The sequence below is a fragment of the Trichechus manatus genome, unplaced genomic scaffold (assembly GCF_000243295.1).
Source record: "Trichechus manatus latirostris isolate Lorelei unplaced genomic scaffold, TriManLat1.0 scaffold00057, whole genome shotgun sequence".
NCBI classification, from domain to species: domain Eukaryota; kingdom Metazoa; phylum Chordata; class Mammalia; order Sirenia; family Trichechidae; genus Trichechus; species Trichechus manatus.
Genome location: NW_004443993.1, coordinates 4100134 through 4117904, shown reverse-complemented (window position 1 = coordinate 4117904; position 17771 = coordinate 4100134). Strand labels below are relative to the sequence as shown.

General features: G+C 47.0%; 1 protein-coding gene across 1 annotated transcript in view; it reads right to left on the bottom strand.

The window, feature by feature from the left end:
* The window catches only part of LOC101356310 (mucin-16-like), a 139859-nt gene that overhangs the window by 52265 nt on the left and 69823 nt on the right, over positions 1 to 17771 (bottom strand). The window contains 12 exon segments of the mRNA XM_023733070.1: positions 1543 to 1610; positions 1980 to 2101; positions 4902 to 4958; positions 5200 to 5235; positions 5348 to 5520; positions 6111 to 6178; positions 6537 to 6661; positions 9767 to 9826; positions 10044 to 10079; positions 10685 to 10857; positions 11888 to 11955; positions 12046 to 12170. Of these exon segments, the coding sequence (XP_023588838.1) occupies positions 1543 to 1610; positions 1980 to 2101; positions 4902 to 4958; positions 5200 to 5235; positions 5348 to 5520; positions 6111 to 6178; positions 6537 to 6661; positions 9767 to 9826; positions 10044 to 10079; positions 10685 to 10857; positions 11888 to 11955; positions 12046 to 12170 (1111 nt within the window).

The following is a 17771-nucleotide window of genomic DNA, read 5'->3' as shown; positions in this document are numbered from 1 at the left end:
TCACACTGGCCCTGATTGTGTAGGGCCAAGTTAAGAATGTCACATATAAATCCTAAATTTTCACTAACTCTGAGAGAAAACCAAAAACCAAATCCATTGCTGTGGAGTTGATTCCGACTCATAGTGACCTGATAGGACAAAGTAGAACTGCATCACAGGGTTTCCAAGGAGTGGCTGGTGGACTCAAACTGCCAACCTTTTGTTTAGTACCGAGCTCTTAACCACTGCACCACCAGGGCTCCCACAGAGAGAAGACAGAGGCAAAGGGATCTTTCCCTAGTCTGTTTCTGTCTCTGAAGACCCAAAGCCTGCTGAGACTCCACCCGCTGCCAACCTTGGACCCTAGCTGCGAGGGACCTCCACTGAGTTTGAGCCACGGTTAAGCCTTCCTCCTGAGACCTCTCGTTAAAGGTAAAGGCCTGAAGTCTAAAGGTTTGGACTCTAGCCTTTGAACTAACATTGTGATTGTAATCGTTTATTCTGATTCTCCAGTTCTAAACGAATGTTGTGACGTCTTACTTGCGTGCCTTGCCATGACTACCTTGCAATAAACTAAATAAGTTTATGCATGAAAAACCTGAGCATCTTTCTATTAATTTCTAAGACAGAATCCCCCAAAACACCTTTGAAGGACTGTTACAAGAGATACCGGTTCCTGTTTGGGATATGGTGTGGTTCTCACATCTGTCCTTTGAGGTCACATTTCCTTGCACATGAGTTGTCACTGGGAGGCCAAAGGGAATAGCCCTTGGACTTCTAAGATGGCCCTACTGGCATGCAGTTTCCTGTCCATACCTTCTAAGTGCAATGGAAGCCATGCATGGCCTATTCAGGTCTTGCAAATCTGACTGTCTATTTGGCTTTCTGATGACTTAGAGAGGGCAGTATACAGGGCCAGCCCCAGAGCTGGAACAGGGGGAGGCAGACGAGGCACCTAGGGTGCAACATTTAAGGAGGGGCTCACTATCAGGGTTGTGCACGTGCAGGGTTGGCCCCTGTTATGGACTGAATTTTGTCCCCCCAAAATATGTGTTGGAGTCCTGACCTCTATATCTGAGAATGTGATCTTATTTGGGAATAGGATTTTCTTTATTATGTTAATGAGGCCATATTGGTGTAGGCTGTAGCCTAAACTGAATCGCTTCTAAGTTATAAGGAGCAACACAGATGCAGACACCAGCAAGCCCAAAGGAGGGAGAGAGATGCCACATGAAGATTGCCAAGGAATCCAGGAAAGCAAGGGCTACAGAAGCTGATAGATACAAGGATCTTCCCCAGAGCCTTCCCCTAGAGCTGGTGCCCTGAATTCAGTCTTCTAGCCTCCTGAACTGTGAGAAAAACAAACTTCTGTTCATTAAAGCCACCCACTTGTGGTATTTCTGTTACAGCAGCAGTAGGAAATTAAGACAGCCCCTGAGGGTGAGCACCTCCTTCAAGTGAGCCCTGGGTGACACCCTTGCCTCACCCTAGTACAGGCCCTGGCCATCCGACCAGCTCACACCTCACTACCCCTTCTAAGGCAGGACAGAGGGAAGCTCTCACCTCAGTGTGGTCAGCCTGCAGCCAGTGTAGAGGGAACCGATGCTGCTGTTGGTGATCAAGGGCTTGAGCTGAGGAGGGAGTGGGTGAATGAAAATGAATGTAAAATTACTCATAATTTTAAAACAGTAAATCATTTTAATAACACAACAACTCCCTAATCCACTCGATACCTCATTTAATTCTCAAAAATGACCCTATGGAATAAGTGCTTTTATTATTTCAGTTTTAGAGATGAGGAAACAGAGGTACCAAAAGGCAAGGACATGGGTCCAGGGTCACATCGCTTGTCAGTGAGCTTGCCAATTTTTAAACTTGGAACTGTCTGCCTGTTAAGTCCACCATTTTAAGCGCGCCAAATCCCCAGAAAGTATAGCAGGGAGACTCAGTGAGGGTGGGGAGGAGGTTGGAAAAGAGGGATGGGTGGAGGGGGCTCTCACCAGGAATTGCAGGATTGACTCCGTGGAATTGAACTTGGCAGAGCCTGGCTGCATGTCCTCCATGTAGCGCAGGTTGGTGATGGTGAAGTTAAGGGTGAAGGGCACAAGGGCTGGGCCAGCGACTGCATGGGGGTGGGGAAGGGTGAGAGAGGCCATGCCTTAAGTCAGGACTAGGCAGGGTGTAGGTCAAAGAGCCCCTGGACACAAGCCCTGCCTGCTCAGCTTGTTCTGTTGGAGCCCCTGGTCAGTTCCATTTGATGTAGTCCCAAATAGTCACACACCAGAGCCAGAGGTGATGTGTGTGGGTTAGACTGGTGCGAGAACAGGTGACAAGTGGGGAGTCAAGGGGCCCAAGCTTATCTTGGCCCGAGCCAATTCCTTCCTCTAACCAGTGCCCTTTTGAGGACCCTCCCAGACCGGTTCACCCTCCAAGGTCTGTAGGGCAATTTACCTGAGGAGCATTTTGCAAAATACCAATTTTTCCCCCAGTTTACCAAATTTATTCATTTAACAAGACTTATATAAATCTGCACGTGTCTCTCAGTTTGTCGTACTGTGGTGGCTTGAATGTTGCTGTCATGCTGGAAGCTATACCACTGGTATTTCAAATACCAGCAGGGTCACCCATGGTGGACAGGTTTCCACGGAGCTTCCAGACTAAGGTAGACTAGAAAGAAGGACCTGGCAGTCTACTTCTGAAAAAATTGGCCAATGAAAACCTTATGAACAGCAGCAGAACATTGTTTGATACAGTGCTGGAAGACAAGCCCTTCAGGTTGTATGGCACTATGGATTGACACAGTGGCTGCAACAATGGGCTCAAATATAGCAACGATTGTGAGGATGGTACAGGACCAAGCAGTGTTTCCTTCTGTTGTACATGTGGTCGCTATGAGTTGGAACTGCCTCGACAGCACCTAACAACAACATTTTATAAATAATTCCTCTTGAGAGAATCTTATTCAAGAGTATACTTAAAGCAATCAGACGAAGTCAGACAATGGGACCAGATACTACCAGATACCTGGGGTAGTTGAAAGTTAATGCCATGGGGGAAAAAATGGAGGTGCCAAGGTAGGGCTACTCTAGATCAAAAGACACCAAAAGACAATCAATCTGGGAAGCTTTATTTGATCCTGGTTTGGAAAAAGTCACCTATAATAGGGAAACATATGGGGAAGTCTGAAAATAGACTGCATGTTAGGTTGATATTAACGTATTATTGTCAGTTTTAAAGCGTGATAATAATATAACGGCTACTTAGGACAATGTCCTGGTTTTATGGTGAGTCTTGCTGAAATATTCACTGATGAAGCATCATGATATCTGCAACTTTCAACGATCAAGAAAAAATTATATCTATACACTGTAAGTACACCTACACCTATATGGGGTCGCCATAAATCGGAATCAGACTCTACTGCAACAAACGACAGGAAATACAGTCAGTTCTGCTATAATGCTTGTTTGTAAATATCAGTTTCAGCGAGCGTGAAATATGACGGCCCAATCTGAATGAACATCAAGGGAATTTTGCATCTGCTTATGCACAATTTCATCTGCGAGACACACTAGACAAAACAGTAGATGACCGCACAAAACCGCACCCCGTCCGCGCGCATTTTCTTGGCCCTTCCAGCTCCCTCAAATCCCGCGCGCTTACCCAGATGCCTCGCGCTTGCGCGCTCACCTACATCCGGGTTCTGACGTTCTCACAATTTTAGATCATTGTCTCGCCTCCCTTCAACGAAGCCCTTTCTTCGACCGTTTTGACGTCTACTTTCATAAGCGAACGTCAGGCCCTTTTCAAGGTAAAGTGCCATGTTTACTGTAGTATTCATGTGTTAACCATTTAACGTGTATAAAGCTGTGCTACTATTATCTCTATCTTTTTATGTGTCACTGATGATGTTTTTGAGTGTGGTGCCCTGAATCACATTTTTCCCATAAACCCTGTGGTTTTCATTGCGCTATTTTGCATAGCGTGCGATTTTTAGGGGCACATATGTCCCATTATAGCAGAACTATGTACAAGAAGCAAATAAGACAAAAATCTCAACAATTGCTGACAGAGAGATGTACTATTCTTTCAACTTACCTGTTATTTTTGACAATTATAAAATGTTGGAGAATGGAGGACAAACACACACCAAATACCCATGAAATATTGCAATGATTCCATATGACAAATTGAACATTCCTTAAAATGCTGCTAAAATGACTATATTCGTTGGAAATAGTCGGGCAGATTATGTATATCCACAAGGAACATATTCATAAAGATACTAGTAAGAAGAAAAAAGTCCCATCTATTCAATATGTTCAAGAAGAATATTCCTTAAAATAAGCTGTTGTTAAACTGGTTAACTGGGTAAACTGGGGAATTGATTCTTTACTGAGTTGGCTTCTGGCAAACTGGCTATCCATAGTCTCCGTGACTGTCTGCTTTCCAGTCTTCTAGGGGTTGAGGAAGGAGCCCTGGTGTGGCGTGATGGTTAAGGGCTTGGCTGCTAACTGAAAGGACAGTGGTTCCAACCCACCAGCAGCTCCAGGGGAGCAAGGTGTGGAAGCCTGCTTTTGTAAAGATTCCAGCCTTGGAAAGCCTATGGGGACAGTTCTACTCTGTCCTATAGGGTGGCTCTGAGTTGGAATTGACTCAGTGGCACACAACAACAACAGGGCTTGGGGGATGATTTGAAGACAGAGGCCCCCTGTAGGTTTCAGATGCAAGTTAGGATGGTGAGTGCTGGGGTTGGGACCAGTATTTATGAAAACCCCAGGGACCTAGGAAGGCCCTGTTAGATCCATCAGGAATCGCCTTGGCTGCCCTGAGAGATGGCACCCTCTGTCCCCGCTCCTGCCTCCTTGGGTTAGAACCCAACAGTAATTGTAGGGAACATCTTCAGCAAGGCAAATTCCTACCTGTAGAACTGGAGAAGGGTGTCGGTATCCCTGCAGAAATTGTGTCCACCACAGAAGCTGGGGAGAAAAAACCCAGCATGCTTGAGGTGGGGACCTGATCATTTTGGAGGTGCTAGGGAGGGGATGCCCACATCTGGGGCTTTTTTGGGCATGGGTTTCTGCTCAGGGAAGCTGGAGGTGGGGTGGGGTGGGGCAGAGAGTGGAGGCAGTGTTCTCCTGGCCTCTTCCATTCCTAAGGGCAGGTGGTGCAGGTGGCTCACAGGGATTGTGGAGATTTCTGAAGCCTCAGAATACTCACTTATGGGGGTGGTGGCCGAGATCTGGTGGGTGTAACCTGTAGAGAAAGATGGAGAAAAGATGAGGAAGGTGAGAGAGAAGAGAAAGGGAAGGATGGAGAGGAAGGATGTGGGGCCTGCTGGGCTTCAAAAAAGACGGCATTTCCTCACCATTGACATAGAGACTGTCCCTGTCCAAGGTGTAGTGGCCCAGCCGGGTAACCCCACGGGTCAGCCTGCTCAGTTCCCAGTACAGCCGCTCTCTGTCCAGTGCGTGGCCTTTGGGGTCAGAGCGGTGGGTGCAGATGATGTCCACTCCGGTGGCTGCCCCGTTTTTCTTGGGCCTGGGGAGGGAGGATGAGGAGATAACAAATGAAATCCCCCAGAGAAGGGTCCCGAGATCGTGGGGGCAGGACAGGAAGGGGTCAGAGGAAATGAGAACCCTGGTAGAGAGGTGAGAAGCCAGACTTAGATTCTCTGAGGGCACCAACAGCTGGTTGGCCTGGGACTGTGAGCAGTCGTGGGTGAGAAATTTTTATTAAATTGAAAGGCTGAAACCTGCATTTTCATGGCATGAGGACTGGAGAGCTCACATAGGAGATGGGGTAGAGCTGGGATTTGGGATTAAAGCAAGTGGAGAAGGCACCTTTGTTTGGAAAGAATAGACTCCCTGGGGACAGAATTTAACACCCAAAGGAAGCGCCCTCCTTGGTCAGAGGGAGAGGGAGTTGGGGCGGGGTGGTGGTAGGGGGGTGGGGATCAGGGAGGGGCCAGTCCTGATGATGGGGTCTGCAGAGCCTGAGGGCTGTTGGGGGCGTACCAGGAGATGCCTTGGTCCTGGAGCCGGGCAGGGCGGGAAGAAGGCGGTCCAGACCTCTGGGGCCTGGGAGCACTTGGGGCAGCCCTGGCCGGCCGTTGTATTGGGAGGTCTCACCTGAGCGAAGTCAATCTGCAGCCAGAGTACAGGGGGCTGACACTGGTGTTCTTGAACAAGGACCCAAGCTGGCGAAGAGGAAAAGGGAGGTAAGTAGGTGGGCTGAAGGGGCAGAGGCGGGGCATGAGTCAGGTGGGCAGGCATTTATGTGGTGGAGGAGACCAGCATCAGTGCGCATGGCAGGGTTCAGGTAGGCGAGGCCAGCATCAGTTGGCGGGAACGGCATCAGTGGACTGGGCTGGCGTCATTGGTGGACATTTGCTTGTAGAAGACTAGCATCAGCGCATATGGCAGGGTTGAGGTGGGCGGGGCTGGCGTTAGTGGGCGAGGTATAGCTGGGCGGGGCGAGGTATAGCTGGGCGGGGCGAGGTATAGCTGGGCGGGGCGAGGTATAGCTGGGCGGGGCGAGGTGGGCGGGGCGCTCACCAGTCGCTGTAGGATCTTCTCGGTGGTGGTGTACTTCAGGGAGCCCGGGGAACGCATTCCTTCCTTGTAGTGGAGATTGGTGATGGTGAAGTTGAGGGTGAAGGGCACCAGGGCAGGGCCAGTGGCTGCATTGAGGGTGGGAGAGAGACGCCCACTGAACTCACCTCCTGTTAGAAAGCTGGAGCTTGATCCCTCCCACATGTGTGTCTTCAAGCCTTGAGGAGGCGCTTCCTCCAGAATGGGGAGTTTCAGCGGGGGTTGGTGGGGGGGGGCGGGGAGGGTGCGGACCTCAGCCCAGACTCAGCACTAACTGAGGGACACTGAGGTACATGTGAAAAATTGTACCGTGGAAGTCAGTAGATCATCAAGCAGAAAGCAAACGTTGCTGGCTTTCTGGTGGGGTAATATTCCAGACAGACATGTCTTTACCTGTTTTTTTTTTAATCCAGATTGGTTCTCGGACACCCACTCTACGTATTGATTTTTTTGTTTTGTTTAAAGAAACACTTACATTGTATTCTTACGTGCCAGACCCTGTTCTAAGTGCTTGACTTGAATTTCAATTTATTTAAGCCTTGAGACAAATCCTTTGGATGGAGGTAGTATTACTATCCCCATTTCGCAGGTGTGGAAACTAGACAAAGAGAGCTTCAATAACTTGTCCCACATCATACAGTCTCTAAGTGGCAGAACTCGGATTTGAACTCAGGCCTTGTGGGCCCAGAGTGTGTGCTTCTAACCCTTCCACCTAGGACCATAGGCAGGTCCAGTCTCCAGTGACCGAGTGCTCTGGCCTGAGTGCTCAGAATGCTCTCAGTTGGTCCCCTCTAATAAGTAACCAAAGACTTGAATAAGGCAGATGATGATGGTGGCTCACGCAGGACCCTCAGTGGGACTTGGGTGGTACTGAAATCAACTTTGGGCAGGTGGCAGGCCAGAAAGGGGAACTGGCCCTCAGCCCAACCTGAGCCTGTCCAAGCCACTGACCGTGACTTGAAAGAGGGCATTTCCTGGGTGCACGTGTAGCTCATGCTGTTCCCTTTTTTCCTGGAAATGAAAACTAAGCATCAAAGAGAAGCCCCTCCACACACTGCAGTGCCCCCAGAGTTTTCTTCTGTGCCGACACCGTGCTGATTGTAATACAATCCTAATGTGTACAGTTGTCTTTTTTCTCGGTTTTCCTTGCCGTGAGCCATCAAAGCCCAGGGCCCTTGGCATTCTGTTTACTGCTGCATTGTTGTTGTTGTTATTGCTAACTGCTGTTGAGTCGGCCCCGACTCATGGTGACTCCATGCACAACAGAACGAAATGCTGCCCTGGTCTGTGCCATCCCCATGATTGGTTCTGGATCCTTGTGATCCATAGGGTTTTCACTGGCTGTTTTTTGGAAGTAAATTGCCAGGCATTTCTTCCTCATCCGTCTTAGTCTGGAAGCTCCACAGAAACCTGTTCAGCCTCATTGTTGTTAGGTGCTGTTGAGTTGGTTCCTACTCATAGTGACCCTGTGTACGACAGAATGAAACAATGCCTGGTCCTGCACCATCCTCAGTATTGTTATGTTTGAGCCCATTGTTGCAGCCACTGTGTCAATCTATCTCGTTGATGGTCTTCCTCTTTTTCGCTGACCCTCTACTTTACCAAGCATGGTGTCCTTCTCCAGGGACTGATCCCTCCTGATAACATGTCCAAAGTATGTGAGACTTAGTTGTCTTAGTCATCTAGTGCGGCTATAACAGAAATATCACAAGTGGATGCTTTAACAAAGAGAAATTTATTCTCTCACAGTCCAGTAGGTTACAAGTCCAAATTCAGGGTGCTAGCTCCAGGAGAAGGCTTTCTCTGTCTGTCAGCTCTGGAGGAAGGTCCTTGTGATGCATCAGTCTTCCCTGGGTCTGGGAGCATCTCAGCGCAGGAACGTTAAGTCCAAAGGACACGCTCTGCTCCCAGCACTGCTTTCTTGGTGGTATGAGGTTCCCATGTTTCTCTGCTTGCTTCTCTTTTATATCTCAAAAGAGAATGGCTGAAGACACTATCTAATCTTGTAGACCTCATCAGTATAACTGCTGCTAATCTGTCTTATTACATCATAGTGATAGAGTTTACAACACATATGGAAGTCACATCAGATTACAAAATAGTACACAATAATACAATACTGGGAATCATGACCCAGCCAAGTTGACAGATATTCTGGGGGGACACAATTCAATCCATGACAGTAGTCTCACCATCGTTGCTTCTAAGGAGCATTCTGGCTGTACTTCTTCCAAGACAGGTTTGTTCATTCTTCTGGCAGTCCATAGTATATTTAGTATTCTTCACCAACACCACAATTAAAAGGTGTCAATTCTTCTTCAGTCTTCCTTATTCATTGTCCAGCTTTCGCATGCATATGAGACGATTGAAAACACCGTGGCTTGGGACAGATGCACTTTAGTCCTTAAGGTGACGTCTTTGCTTTTTAACACTTTAAAGAGGTCTTTTGCAGCAGATCTGCCCAATGTGATGCGTCTTTTGATTTCTTGACTGCTGCTTCCATGGGTGTTGATTGTGGATAAAAGAAAATGAAATCCTTGGCAACTTCAGTCTTTTCTCCACTTATCATGATGTTGTTTATTGGTCCAGTTGTGAGGGTGTTTGTTTTCTTTATGTTGAGGTGTAATCCATACTGAAGGCTGTGGTCTTTGATCTTCATCAGTAAGTGCTTCAAGTCTTCTTCACTTTCTGCAGGCAAGGTTGTGTTATCTGTATAATGCAGGGTGTTATTGAGTCTTCTTCCAATCCTGATGGCCCGTTCTTCTTCATATAGTCCAGCTTCTTGGATTATTTGCTCAGCATACAGATTGAATAGGTATGGTGAAAGGCTACAACCCTGATGCACACCTTTCCTGACTGTAAACCATGCAGTATCCCCTTGTTCAGCCTCATAGCTGGGTTGAGTCCATCCAGAGGTGCATCAGAAAACCCTATGGAGCAGTTCTGACAGATGGGTGGTGGCTGTGCAAGAGGTGCATTGGCCAGGAATGGAACCCAGGTGTCCTGCATGAAAGGTGATAATCCTACTACTGAGTCACCCCTGCCTCACTGCTGCATTACAAGGGCTTTAACGCAGTGCATATAAATACTTGTTGCATGAATGAATGAAGGATCCTGGCTGCCCATGTAATGCCTCCCACTGGTCACGTGCAGGAGGCCTGTGCAAAGAGGCATCACAGAGAGGAAGCTCCTACCTGAGGGAACGGGGACCAGAGCCACAGAGCTTGCTGGGGAGACAGTAGAGGCCACAGCAGCTGTGAAGAAAACACAGTAAGGCAAACTGGGGGGAAGGTACCTCCCAGCCAAGGAGGGGCCCATCATGGGACCTTACACCCCTTTTCCTGTTCCATTTCAGGCCTGTGCTGGGCTTGCCTTTGCTGAGCTACTGAGGAGGAAAGATAGGGATGAACCTGGCCTTTTCCCTCCCTGGGGGCTTTGAGACTGTAGCATCACCAGGGCCCAATTACTCACTGCTCAGGGAGGAGGTCAGGGCCTGATGGGTGTAACCTGCAGAGAGAGGGAGAGAAGGGTGAAGAGGTGTAAGGATGGGGAGAAGTGGCAGATCTGGGGCACACTGAGTTTCTATGAATCTACTCATTCAGTGCTTACAGAGTGCTCTCAAAGTGCCTACCTTGTCAGCAAGCCCCAGAGAATGCAGCTGGAGCTCAGGGAAGAATTTCTACATCAGGTCATCTGCGGCTCATCCTTCTGCCACTTGCCCCCCTACTTCTCTGACTTTCCAGTCCCTCATTCTTTTTTGCAGTTCCCATCGAGTCAGCTCCAACTCATGGTGACCCCGTGTTTGCCAGAGTAGAACTGTGCTTTGTAGAATTTTCAGTGGCTGATTTTTCAGATGTAGATCACCAGGCCTTTCTTCTGAGGCTCCTCTGCATGGACTCCAACCACCGACCTTTCAGTTAGCAGTTGAGTGCTTAACTGTTTGTACCACCCAGACTCAGATATATACACTTCCTCATGAAGGAGAGAAGCAAAGGCACAGGCCAGTCTGGGAAAAGCTTAAACCATCCCTACACCAGAGAGGCCAGGATGCCCTGGATGTGTGTACAAGCTGATAGCGCACAGGAACCCTCGGCTGCAGCAATGCGGCTCACCGTTGACATAAAGGCTGTCACTGTCCAGGGTGTACGGGTCCAGCCGGGTGACTCCGTGGGTCTCATGACTCAGCTCCCAGTACAGCTGCTCTCTGTTCAGCCCGCGGCCCTCGAGGTCAGGGCGGTAGGTGCAGATGGCATCCACTCTGGTGGCTGTTCCACCCTTCTTGGGCCTGGGGAGGGAGGATATATGCAGGAATGATGATGAGGGCGAATTGCAAGAATGATAATGTCTGAGAAAAGCCACAAAGCTGAAATAACATTCCTTAGAAGGTGAAATGATTCTGGAAGCTATGCCACTGGTATTTCAAATACCAGTAAGATCGCCCATGGTGGACAGGCTTCAGCAGAGCTTCCAGATTAAAACAGGCTACGAAGACTACGTTCAAAAATCAGCTAATAAAAACTTTATGGATTACAACAGAACATTGTCTGACTAGCTTGCATTGGGCATGTCATCAAGAGGGATCAGTCGCTAGAGGGGATATTATATTTGGGGGAGTAGAGGGCCAATGAGGGCGAGGGAGACCCTTAATGAAATGGACTGGAACAATAACCACAATGATGGACTGGAACATGCTGGCGATCATTAGAATGACACAGGACTGGGCAACATTTTGTTCTGTTATGTATAAGGTTTCTCTGAGTCCAAGTCAACTCAACAGCAGCTAAAAACAGCAAAAACCACAGGAAAAAAAAATGGGACCAAAAAATCTAGAATTTATACATGATAGATAGATGAAGAAGGTGAACTGGGGTTAGAGTTGGCACAATGTTTGTTCCTCATCCACGTACCAACCACCTGCCACCCCACTTCCAGATTAGGCTGAGGGAAAAAACGAGAAGGATGTCCCAAAATCTTGCAAATACCTGAGGTGTATCGCCCTTGAGCAGATTAAATGTGGGTTAAGGAATACTCATGCTACAAGGACTGTTCATTTTTGTTTTATATTTTCTTCAGTACCAAATTATTTTTGAAAACTGCAAGACATTAGCCCCTGGGGGAAATTCTACACCTTGAACAGGACTAGAAGGAAGACAGAATGGAACCCTGAGGGGACTAGAACTGGGAACAGGGGTGGATATGGCATCTCTATCAACCCACACCCCTAGGTGCCGAGGTGGGGAGCAAGCACCGGGTGGAGGGGAGGAATAGAATCTGGGAGGGGTGCAGGTGTGAACATCCTCTCCTGGGTATCTCACCTGAGTGAGATCACTCTGCAGCTGGAGTAGAGGGTGCCAATGCTGGTGTTCTTGATCAAAGGACCAAGCTAGGAAGGAAGGAGAGAGAGGTGAGCAGAAGGATTGGGGGTCATGCAGGGGAGAGGTGGAGTGAGCATCAGGCATCTCAGAGCTCTTACCATGTGTTGTAGGACCTTCTCAGTGGTGTTGAACTTAGCAGATTTGGGATGCCCCATGTCTTCAGTGTAGCGCAGGTTGGTGATGGTGAAGTTCAGGGTGAAGAGCACCAGGGTGGATCTTGTAGCTGCAACAGGGAAGCCAGATAAGAAATCCTGTCCTCGGCTCTGAGAGGATCCTGTCCAGTCCCTGCCCAGCCTCCTTCAGCCCTCCCACTTGTGGCATCTGATTCTATCGAAGTGCTCCACCCAGCTGTGTTCTTGAGCCAGTGCAGGCAGGGCGCATCATGTAAGTCTAACCAACAACTTGGGCTCCTGGAATTGGGTCTTCTCCCAGAAGCCCTGATTTGGAGGTACCTACAGTGAGATAAAGGAGTCCTGGTGATGCAGTAGTTAAATACTTGACTGCTAACCAAAAGGTCAGCAGTGTGAACCTACCAGTCCCTCCATGGGAGAAAGAAGTGGCAGTTGGCTTCCATAAAGATTACAGCCTTGGAAACCCTGTGGGGCAGTTCTACCCTGTCCTATAGGGTTGCTATGAGTCGGATTCAACTTAATAGCGATGAGGTATTGTGAGATAGGTACCTAGGGGGTACCTAGGCTTCCCCCATATTGGCCCTGTTATGTGATCAACTCATTGCTCAGGTTCCTAGTTATAATTTAAACTCATTCAATTAACAAATATTTATTGAGTACCAGGTATATACCAGATATCGTCATATAAATGGGCACATATATTTCTAGTCAATAAAACAGAACTCATGTTAGGTATTTTAATAAAGAGAATTTAAAATAGGAAGCTGTAAGGACAACCTGTTGTTGTTGTTGTTAGGTGCCGTTGAGTTGGTTCTGACTCAGTGACCCTACAGGACAGAATAGAACTGCCCCATAGAGTTTCCAAGGAGCGGCTGGTGGTAGATTTGAACTGCCAACCTTTTGGTTAGCAGCTGAGCTCTCAACCACTGTGCCACCAGGGCTCCAAGGGCAACCTGGACATTAGCAATATCAGGAAGCTTCTAGCCCCCATTGGATTCCCTGGGTAGTACAAACGGTTAACCTGCTCAGCTGCTAACCAAAATGTTGGAGGGTTGAGTCCATCCAGAGGTGCATCAGAAAACCCTATGGAGAAGTTCTGCTCTGTAACACATGGGGTCACCATGAGTTAGAGTTGACTTGACAGCAGCTGGCTTGGTTTCAAACAGTCATCCATTGAAAACCCTATGGAGCACAGTTCTACTCAGACACATACGGGGTTGTCATGAGTCAGGTCAACTCGACAACAACTGATACTGGTCTAGCCCCCAAGGGGCTGAAAAGACAAAGGGAAGAGGAAGGTGTGGCCTCCCAGAAGGAGTTGAAGCCATGGAAGAGACACAACTCTGCTGGAGATGCTGCCTGAAGCAAGAATAAATTATTTGCTTGAAGTGAATATATACCCTGGCTTTTCTCCTGCTGGAGCCCACCTGTCCAAATGTTGTCTCCTATTGGCTGAACCTAACAGGAAGCTGGTTAGCAAGGGAGCCTGGGAAGTGTAGTCTGCAGGGGGTCAAACCTCTATTCTATGGTGCACAGTAAGGGTGGAAAACAGGTCTAAGGGCAAAAACGCCACAAATGACCCACAAGGAGTACAACAAAGAACATGACAGACAAGGCCCAGAAGAAGTTACATTCCTACGTGGGGAAGACAGACAATAAAACATGTAAACAGATAAGTAAAAGTTTGATGTTGTTGTTATTAGGTGCTGTTGAGTTGGTTCCGACTCATAGTGACCCTGTGTATGACAGAACAAAACACTGGCTGGTCCCTCGCCATCCTCACAATCGTTGTTTGATAAAGTTTGACTCATACCAACCCTATAGGACAGAGTGGAACTGCCCTGTAAGGTTTCCAACAAGCTGCTGGTGGATTCGAACTGCCGGCCTTTTGGTTAGCAGCCCAGTGCTTAACCACTGCGCCACCAGGGTTCCAAAATTTGGTAAGTACCATGAATTATTAAAGAACAAAAAACAAAAAAAACCTATGTTTTTTTTTATAGAGTATAAAGTTGGGCCTGCTTTAGATAGAGGGGTCAAGGCAAGGTCCTTGTGAGAATTTGGCATTTTCTTGACGCTTGCAGGATGAGAAGGAGCCAGCTATACCAGGAGCCAGAGTAAGTACTTTCAGGCAAAAGAACAGCAAGTGTGAAGTCCATGGTTGGAAAGAGCAAAGGCCAGGGTGCAGTGAGCCAAGAGGCGCATGGAAGGAGCTGAGGTCAGAATGGGCAGTAAGAACAAGGTCGTTAGGGACTTGTGGGTCATGTTGAGGAATGTGGATTTTATGGTCATAACAATGGAAAGTTGGCAGGAGAGTGACATAATCTGATTTAGATTTTTTAAAGCTTCACCTGGCTGCTATGTGAAAAACATGGTGGGGGGGGCAGGAATGGAAGTAGGGAGAACATGGAAATCACTGCTGGTGTCTGGGTGAGAAATGGTGGTGGCTTGTATTAGGGTAAGGCCCTTGGGTGACACAAATAGTTTGCACTTGATTACTAACCTAAAGTTTGGCAGTTAGATCCACCCAGCAGCCCGTGGAAGGAAGGAGATCTGCTTTTGTAAGATTACAGTCAAGAAAACCCTATGGAACAGTTCCACTCTGACACATGGGGTTGCCATGAGTCAGAATCAACTTGCCAGCAACAGGTTTGAGGGTTTTTCCTTTTTTTGGTATTAGGGTGAGAGGGCAATGGATGAGGATGGACAGATCCAGAATATGTCGTGGATATGACCAAATGTTTTGATGGTTTAAAAGAAGTGAAAGGAAAAGGAGGTGTCCAGGATGACTCCTCGATTTCTTGCTTTAGTAACTAATTCCCTTGCTTATATTATCCTCCCATTACTCTGTAGCAGGGACTGTCACCATCACCCCTGTCACCCTGACTGCTGCTGGCAGGACTCAGCTAGGCCTCCTCGTGTCCCTCTGGATTGTGAATGTCCACTGCCATCATCTTCTGTCCATGTTTCTACATCCAAAACTCGACATCTCTTTCTCAGTAATACTAGTAGTTTCCACTTGTTGAGAGCAGACTATCCACCAGTTCCTGGCTAAGACCCTCTTTGAGGTCACCTGGCTCCAGAGCCCCTGTGTGATGGTTAAGATTGTGTGTCATCTTCGCTGGGCCATGATTCTCAGTGTATGTATGTGATCACCCCTGAGATGGGATCTGCTGTGAGTAGCGAATCAGTTGAAGGGAGTTTCCTTGGGTGTGTGGCCTGCATCCGAATATAAGTGGACGTTCTGGCTTTTGCCTGCTCTGGATCCTGCAGCTGCCTCCTGTTCATCTGACCTCCGGTTCTTGGGACTTGAGCTAGTAGCTTATCTGCCAATCTTGGGATTCGTCAATCTTCACAGCCTGTGAGCAAGAGCACTGCTCTCTGACCCACCGATCTTGAGTTCACCAGCCCCTGCAGCTGCGTGAATCAATAGAAGCCTCTATCTTGATCCATGGACTTGGGATGGTCTAGCCTTTCAATTGCACGAGTCGTTTCCTTGATATAAGTTTCTCTCTGTATATATTTATACGCTTCACTGGTTTTGCTTCTCTAGAGAACCCAGCCTAAGACACCATGATTTAATCACAACATAACACCACATGGATGCTCCCAAGGCCTGTGAGGGAGAGCTTCCTTCAGACTCTTGAACACCTGGTCCAACTATGAGAAAATCATCAAGGACACTACCTAGGGAGTCAGATGTAAGGGCCCTAGGTCCGGTGCCTTTCCCATTTCAGGCTGAAATTTCAACCAAGGACCAACCGGAGCACACACACACACGTACACACACAAATCCAAAAACAAAACCAGTTGTTGTCAAGCTAGTTCTCACTCATGGCAACCTCATGTGTTACAGAGTAGAACCGCTCTGTAGGGTTTTCTTGGCTGTAATCTTTACGGAAGCAGACACCAGGTCCTTTTTCTGTGGCCACTAGATGGGTTTGAATTGCCAACCTTTAGGTTAGTAGTCAAGCACAAACCGCTTATGTCACCCAAGGACCATATGTAAATGTGTATATACATATAAACCAAATCCATTGCCGTTGAGTCACTTCCCACTCATAGGAACCCTACAGGACAGAGCAGAACTGCCCCATAGGGTTTCCAGGGAGCAGATGGTGAATTAAAATTGCCAACCTTTTTAGTTAGCAGCCATAGTTCTTACTCACTGCACCACCAGGGCCCCATGTATGTGTATATATGTGGGTTTCCATCATATATATACACACACACGTGTGTGTGTGTGTGTGTGTGTGTGTATGTGTATATAGTAAGTGGTTAGAAGTAAATCTGAGTTGTTGCAAATGGATTTGCTGTTGACATTTTCTGACCATTGGTCAGGGAGAGATGTATGTGAGCAGACTTAGATCAAACTGGTCATTTCAGTCACAACCTAGAAGAGCTGAGCCTTCAGCTCACAGATGCTTTCCAGAAAAATAAAATAGCCTTCTACACATGAGCCAGGGACCCAATTCCCAGTATTCCAAGACAACTCCAACTGAATTGGTATCAACTGCCTGGGGTGTTCTGTTGATAAAGATTATGAGCTGTTGGTGAGCTCAGGAAGAATGGATGCTATGATCAATTGGTGATGTCTGCCATGGGTGAGGGGTTGGGGAGGGGTGGCATATATTTGCAATATATTTGACCTGAGTAGAGTCTGACAAAGTCATTAAAGATTTGAATCAAGGTAGGAAAGGAATGTTTCCACACATTAGAAAAATCACGCTTCATTCCTTCCTTTCCTGGGAGAATCCACATATTTACTGTGGACCTACCATTGACAAGAGACTGGGGTAGACACTAGGGAAGCACAAGGGACTAAGACAGTTGCTTCATGCAGAAAGTTTGCTCAGTTTTGAGGTTTACAGAAATAAAATATTCAGAATCAGGAAAATGCAAGGGTATGCAGTAGACTTATTTTTAAAAATAAAAAGCAGGATTTAAAGTGAGTAATAAAAGCAATCCAAGGTTTCCATGCCTTCTTTGTCTATAATGATAGAACTTTTTAAAAAAGAATATTAAATGAGATAATACAGTTAGATGCTGAGCATAACACTTGGTTCACATTATGTGTTATCACTGTGATCACTACCACCATCATCAGCATCATGACCATTATCACCATCATCATCACCACCATCACCATAATTATTGTCATCATAGCCATCATTATTACCGTCACCATCACCATTATCATCATTACCATCATCATCATTATCACAGTCTTTTTCATCATCATCATCAACATCATCACCTTCATCCCCACCATCATCATCACCATCATTATCATCGTCACCATCATTGTCATTATCACCATCATTATTGTCATCATCACCATCATCGTTACCCTCATCACCATCATGATCATTATCACCACCATCATTGTCATCATCACTGCCATCATTATCACCATCATCACTATCATCATCACCAGTACTATCACCATCATCACCATGATGATCATGATCATCATCACAAGAATATAAGCTCTGTGAGGGCAGAGATTTTTTTTTATTTTTTATTTTATTGTACTTCAGGTGAAGGCTTACAGAACAAATAGTTTCTCATGTAACAGTAGCACACATGCTGTTTTTTTTTTTTAATATTTTATTGTACTTCAGGTGAAGACTTACAGAACAGATAGTTTCTCATGTAACAGTAACACACATGCTGTTTTATGACATTGGTTAACA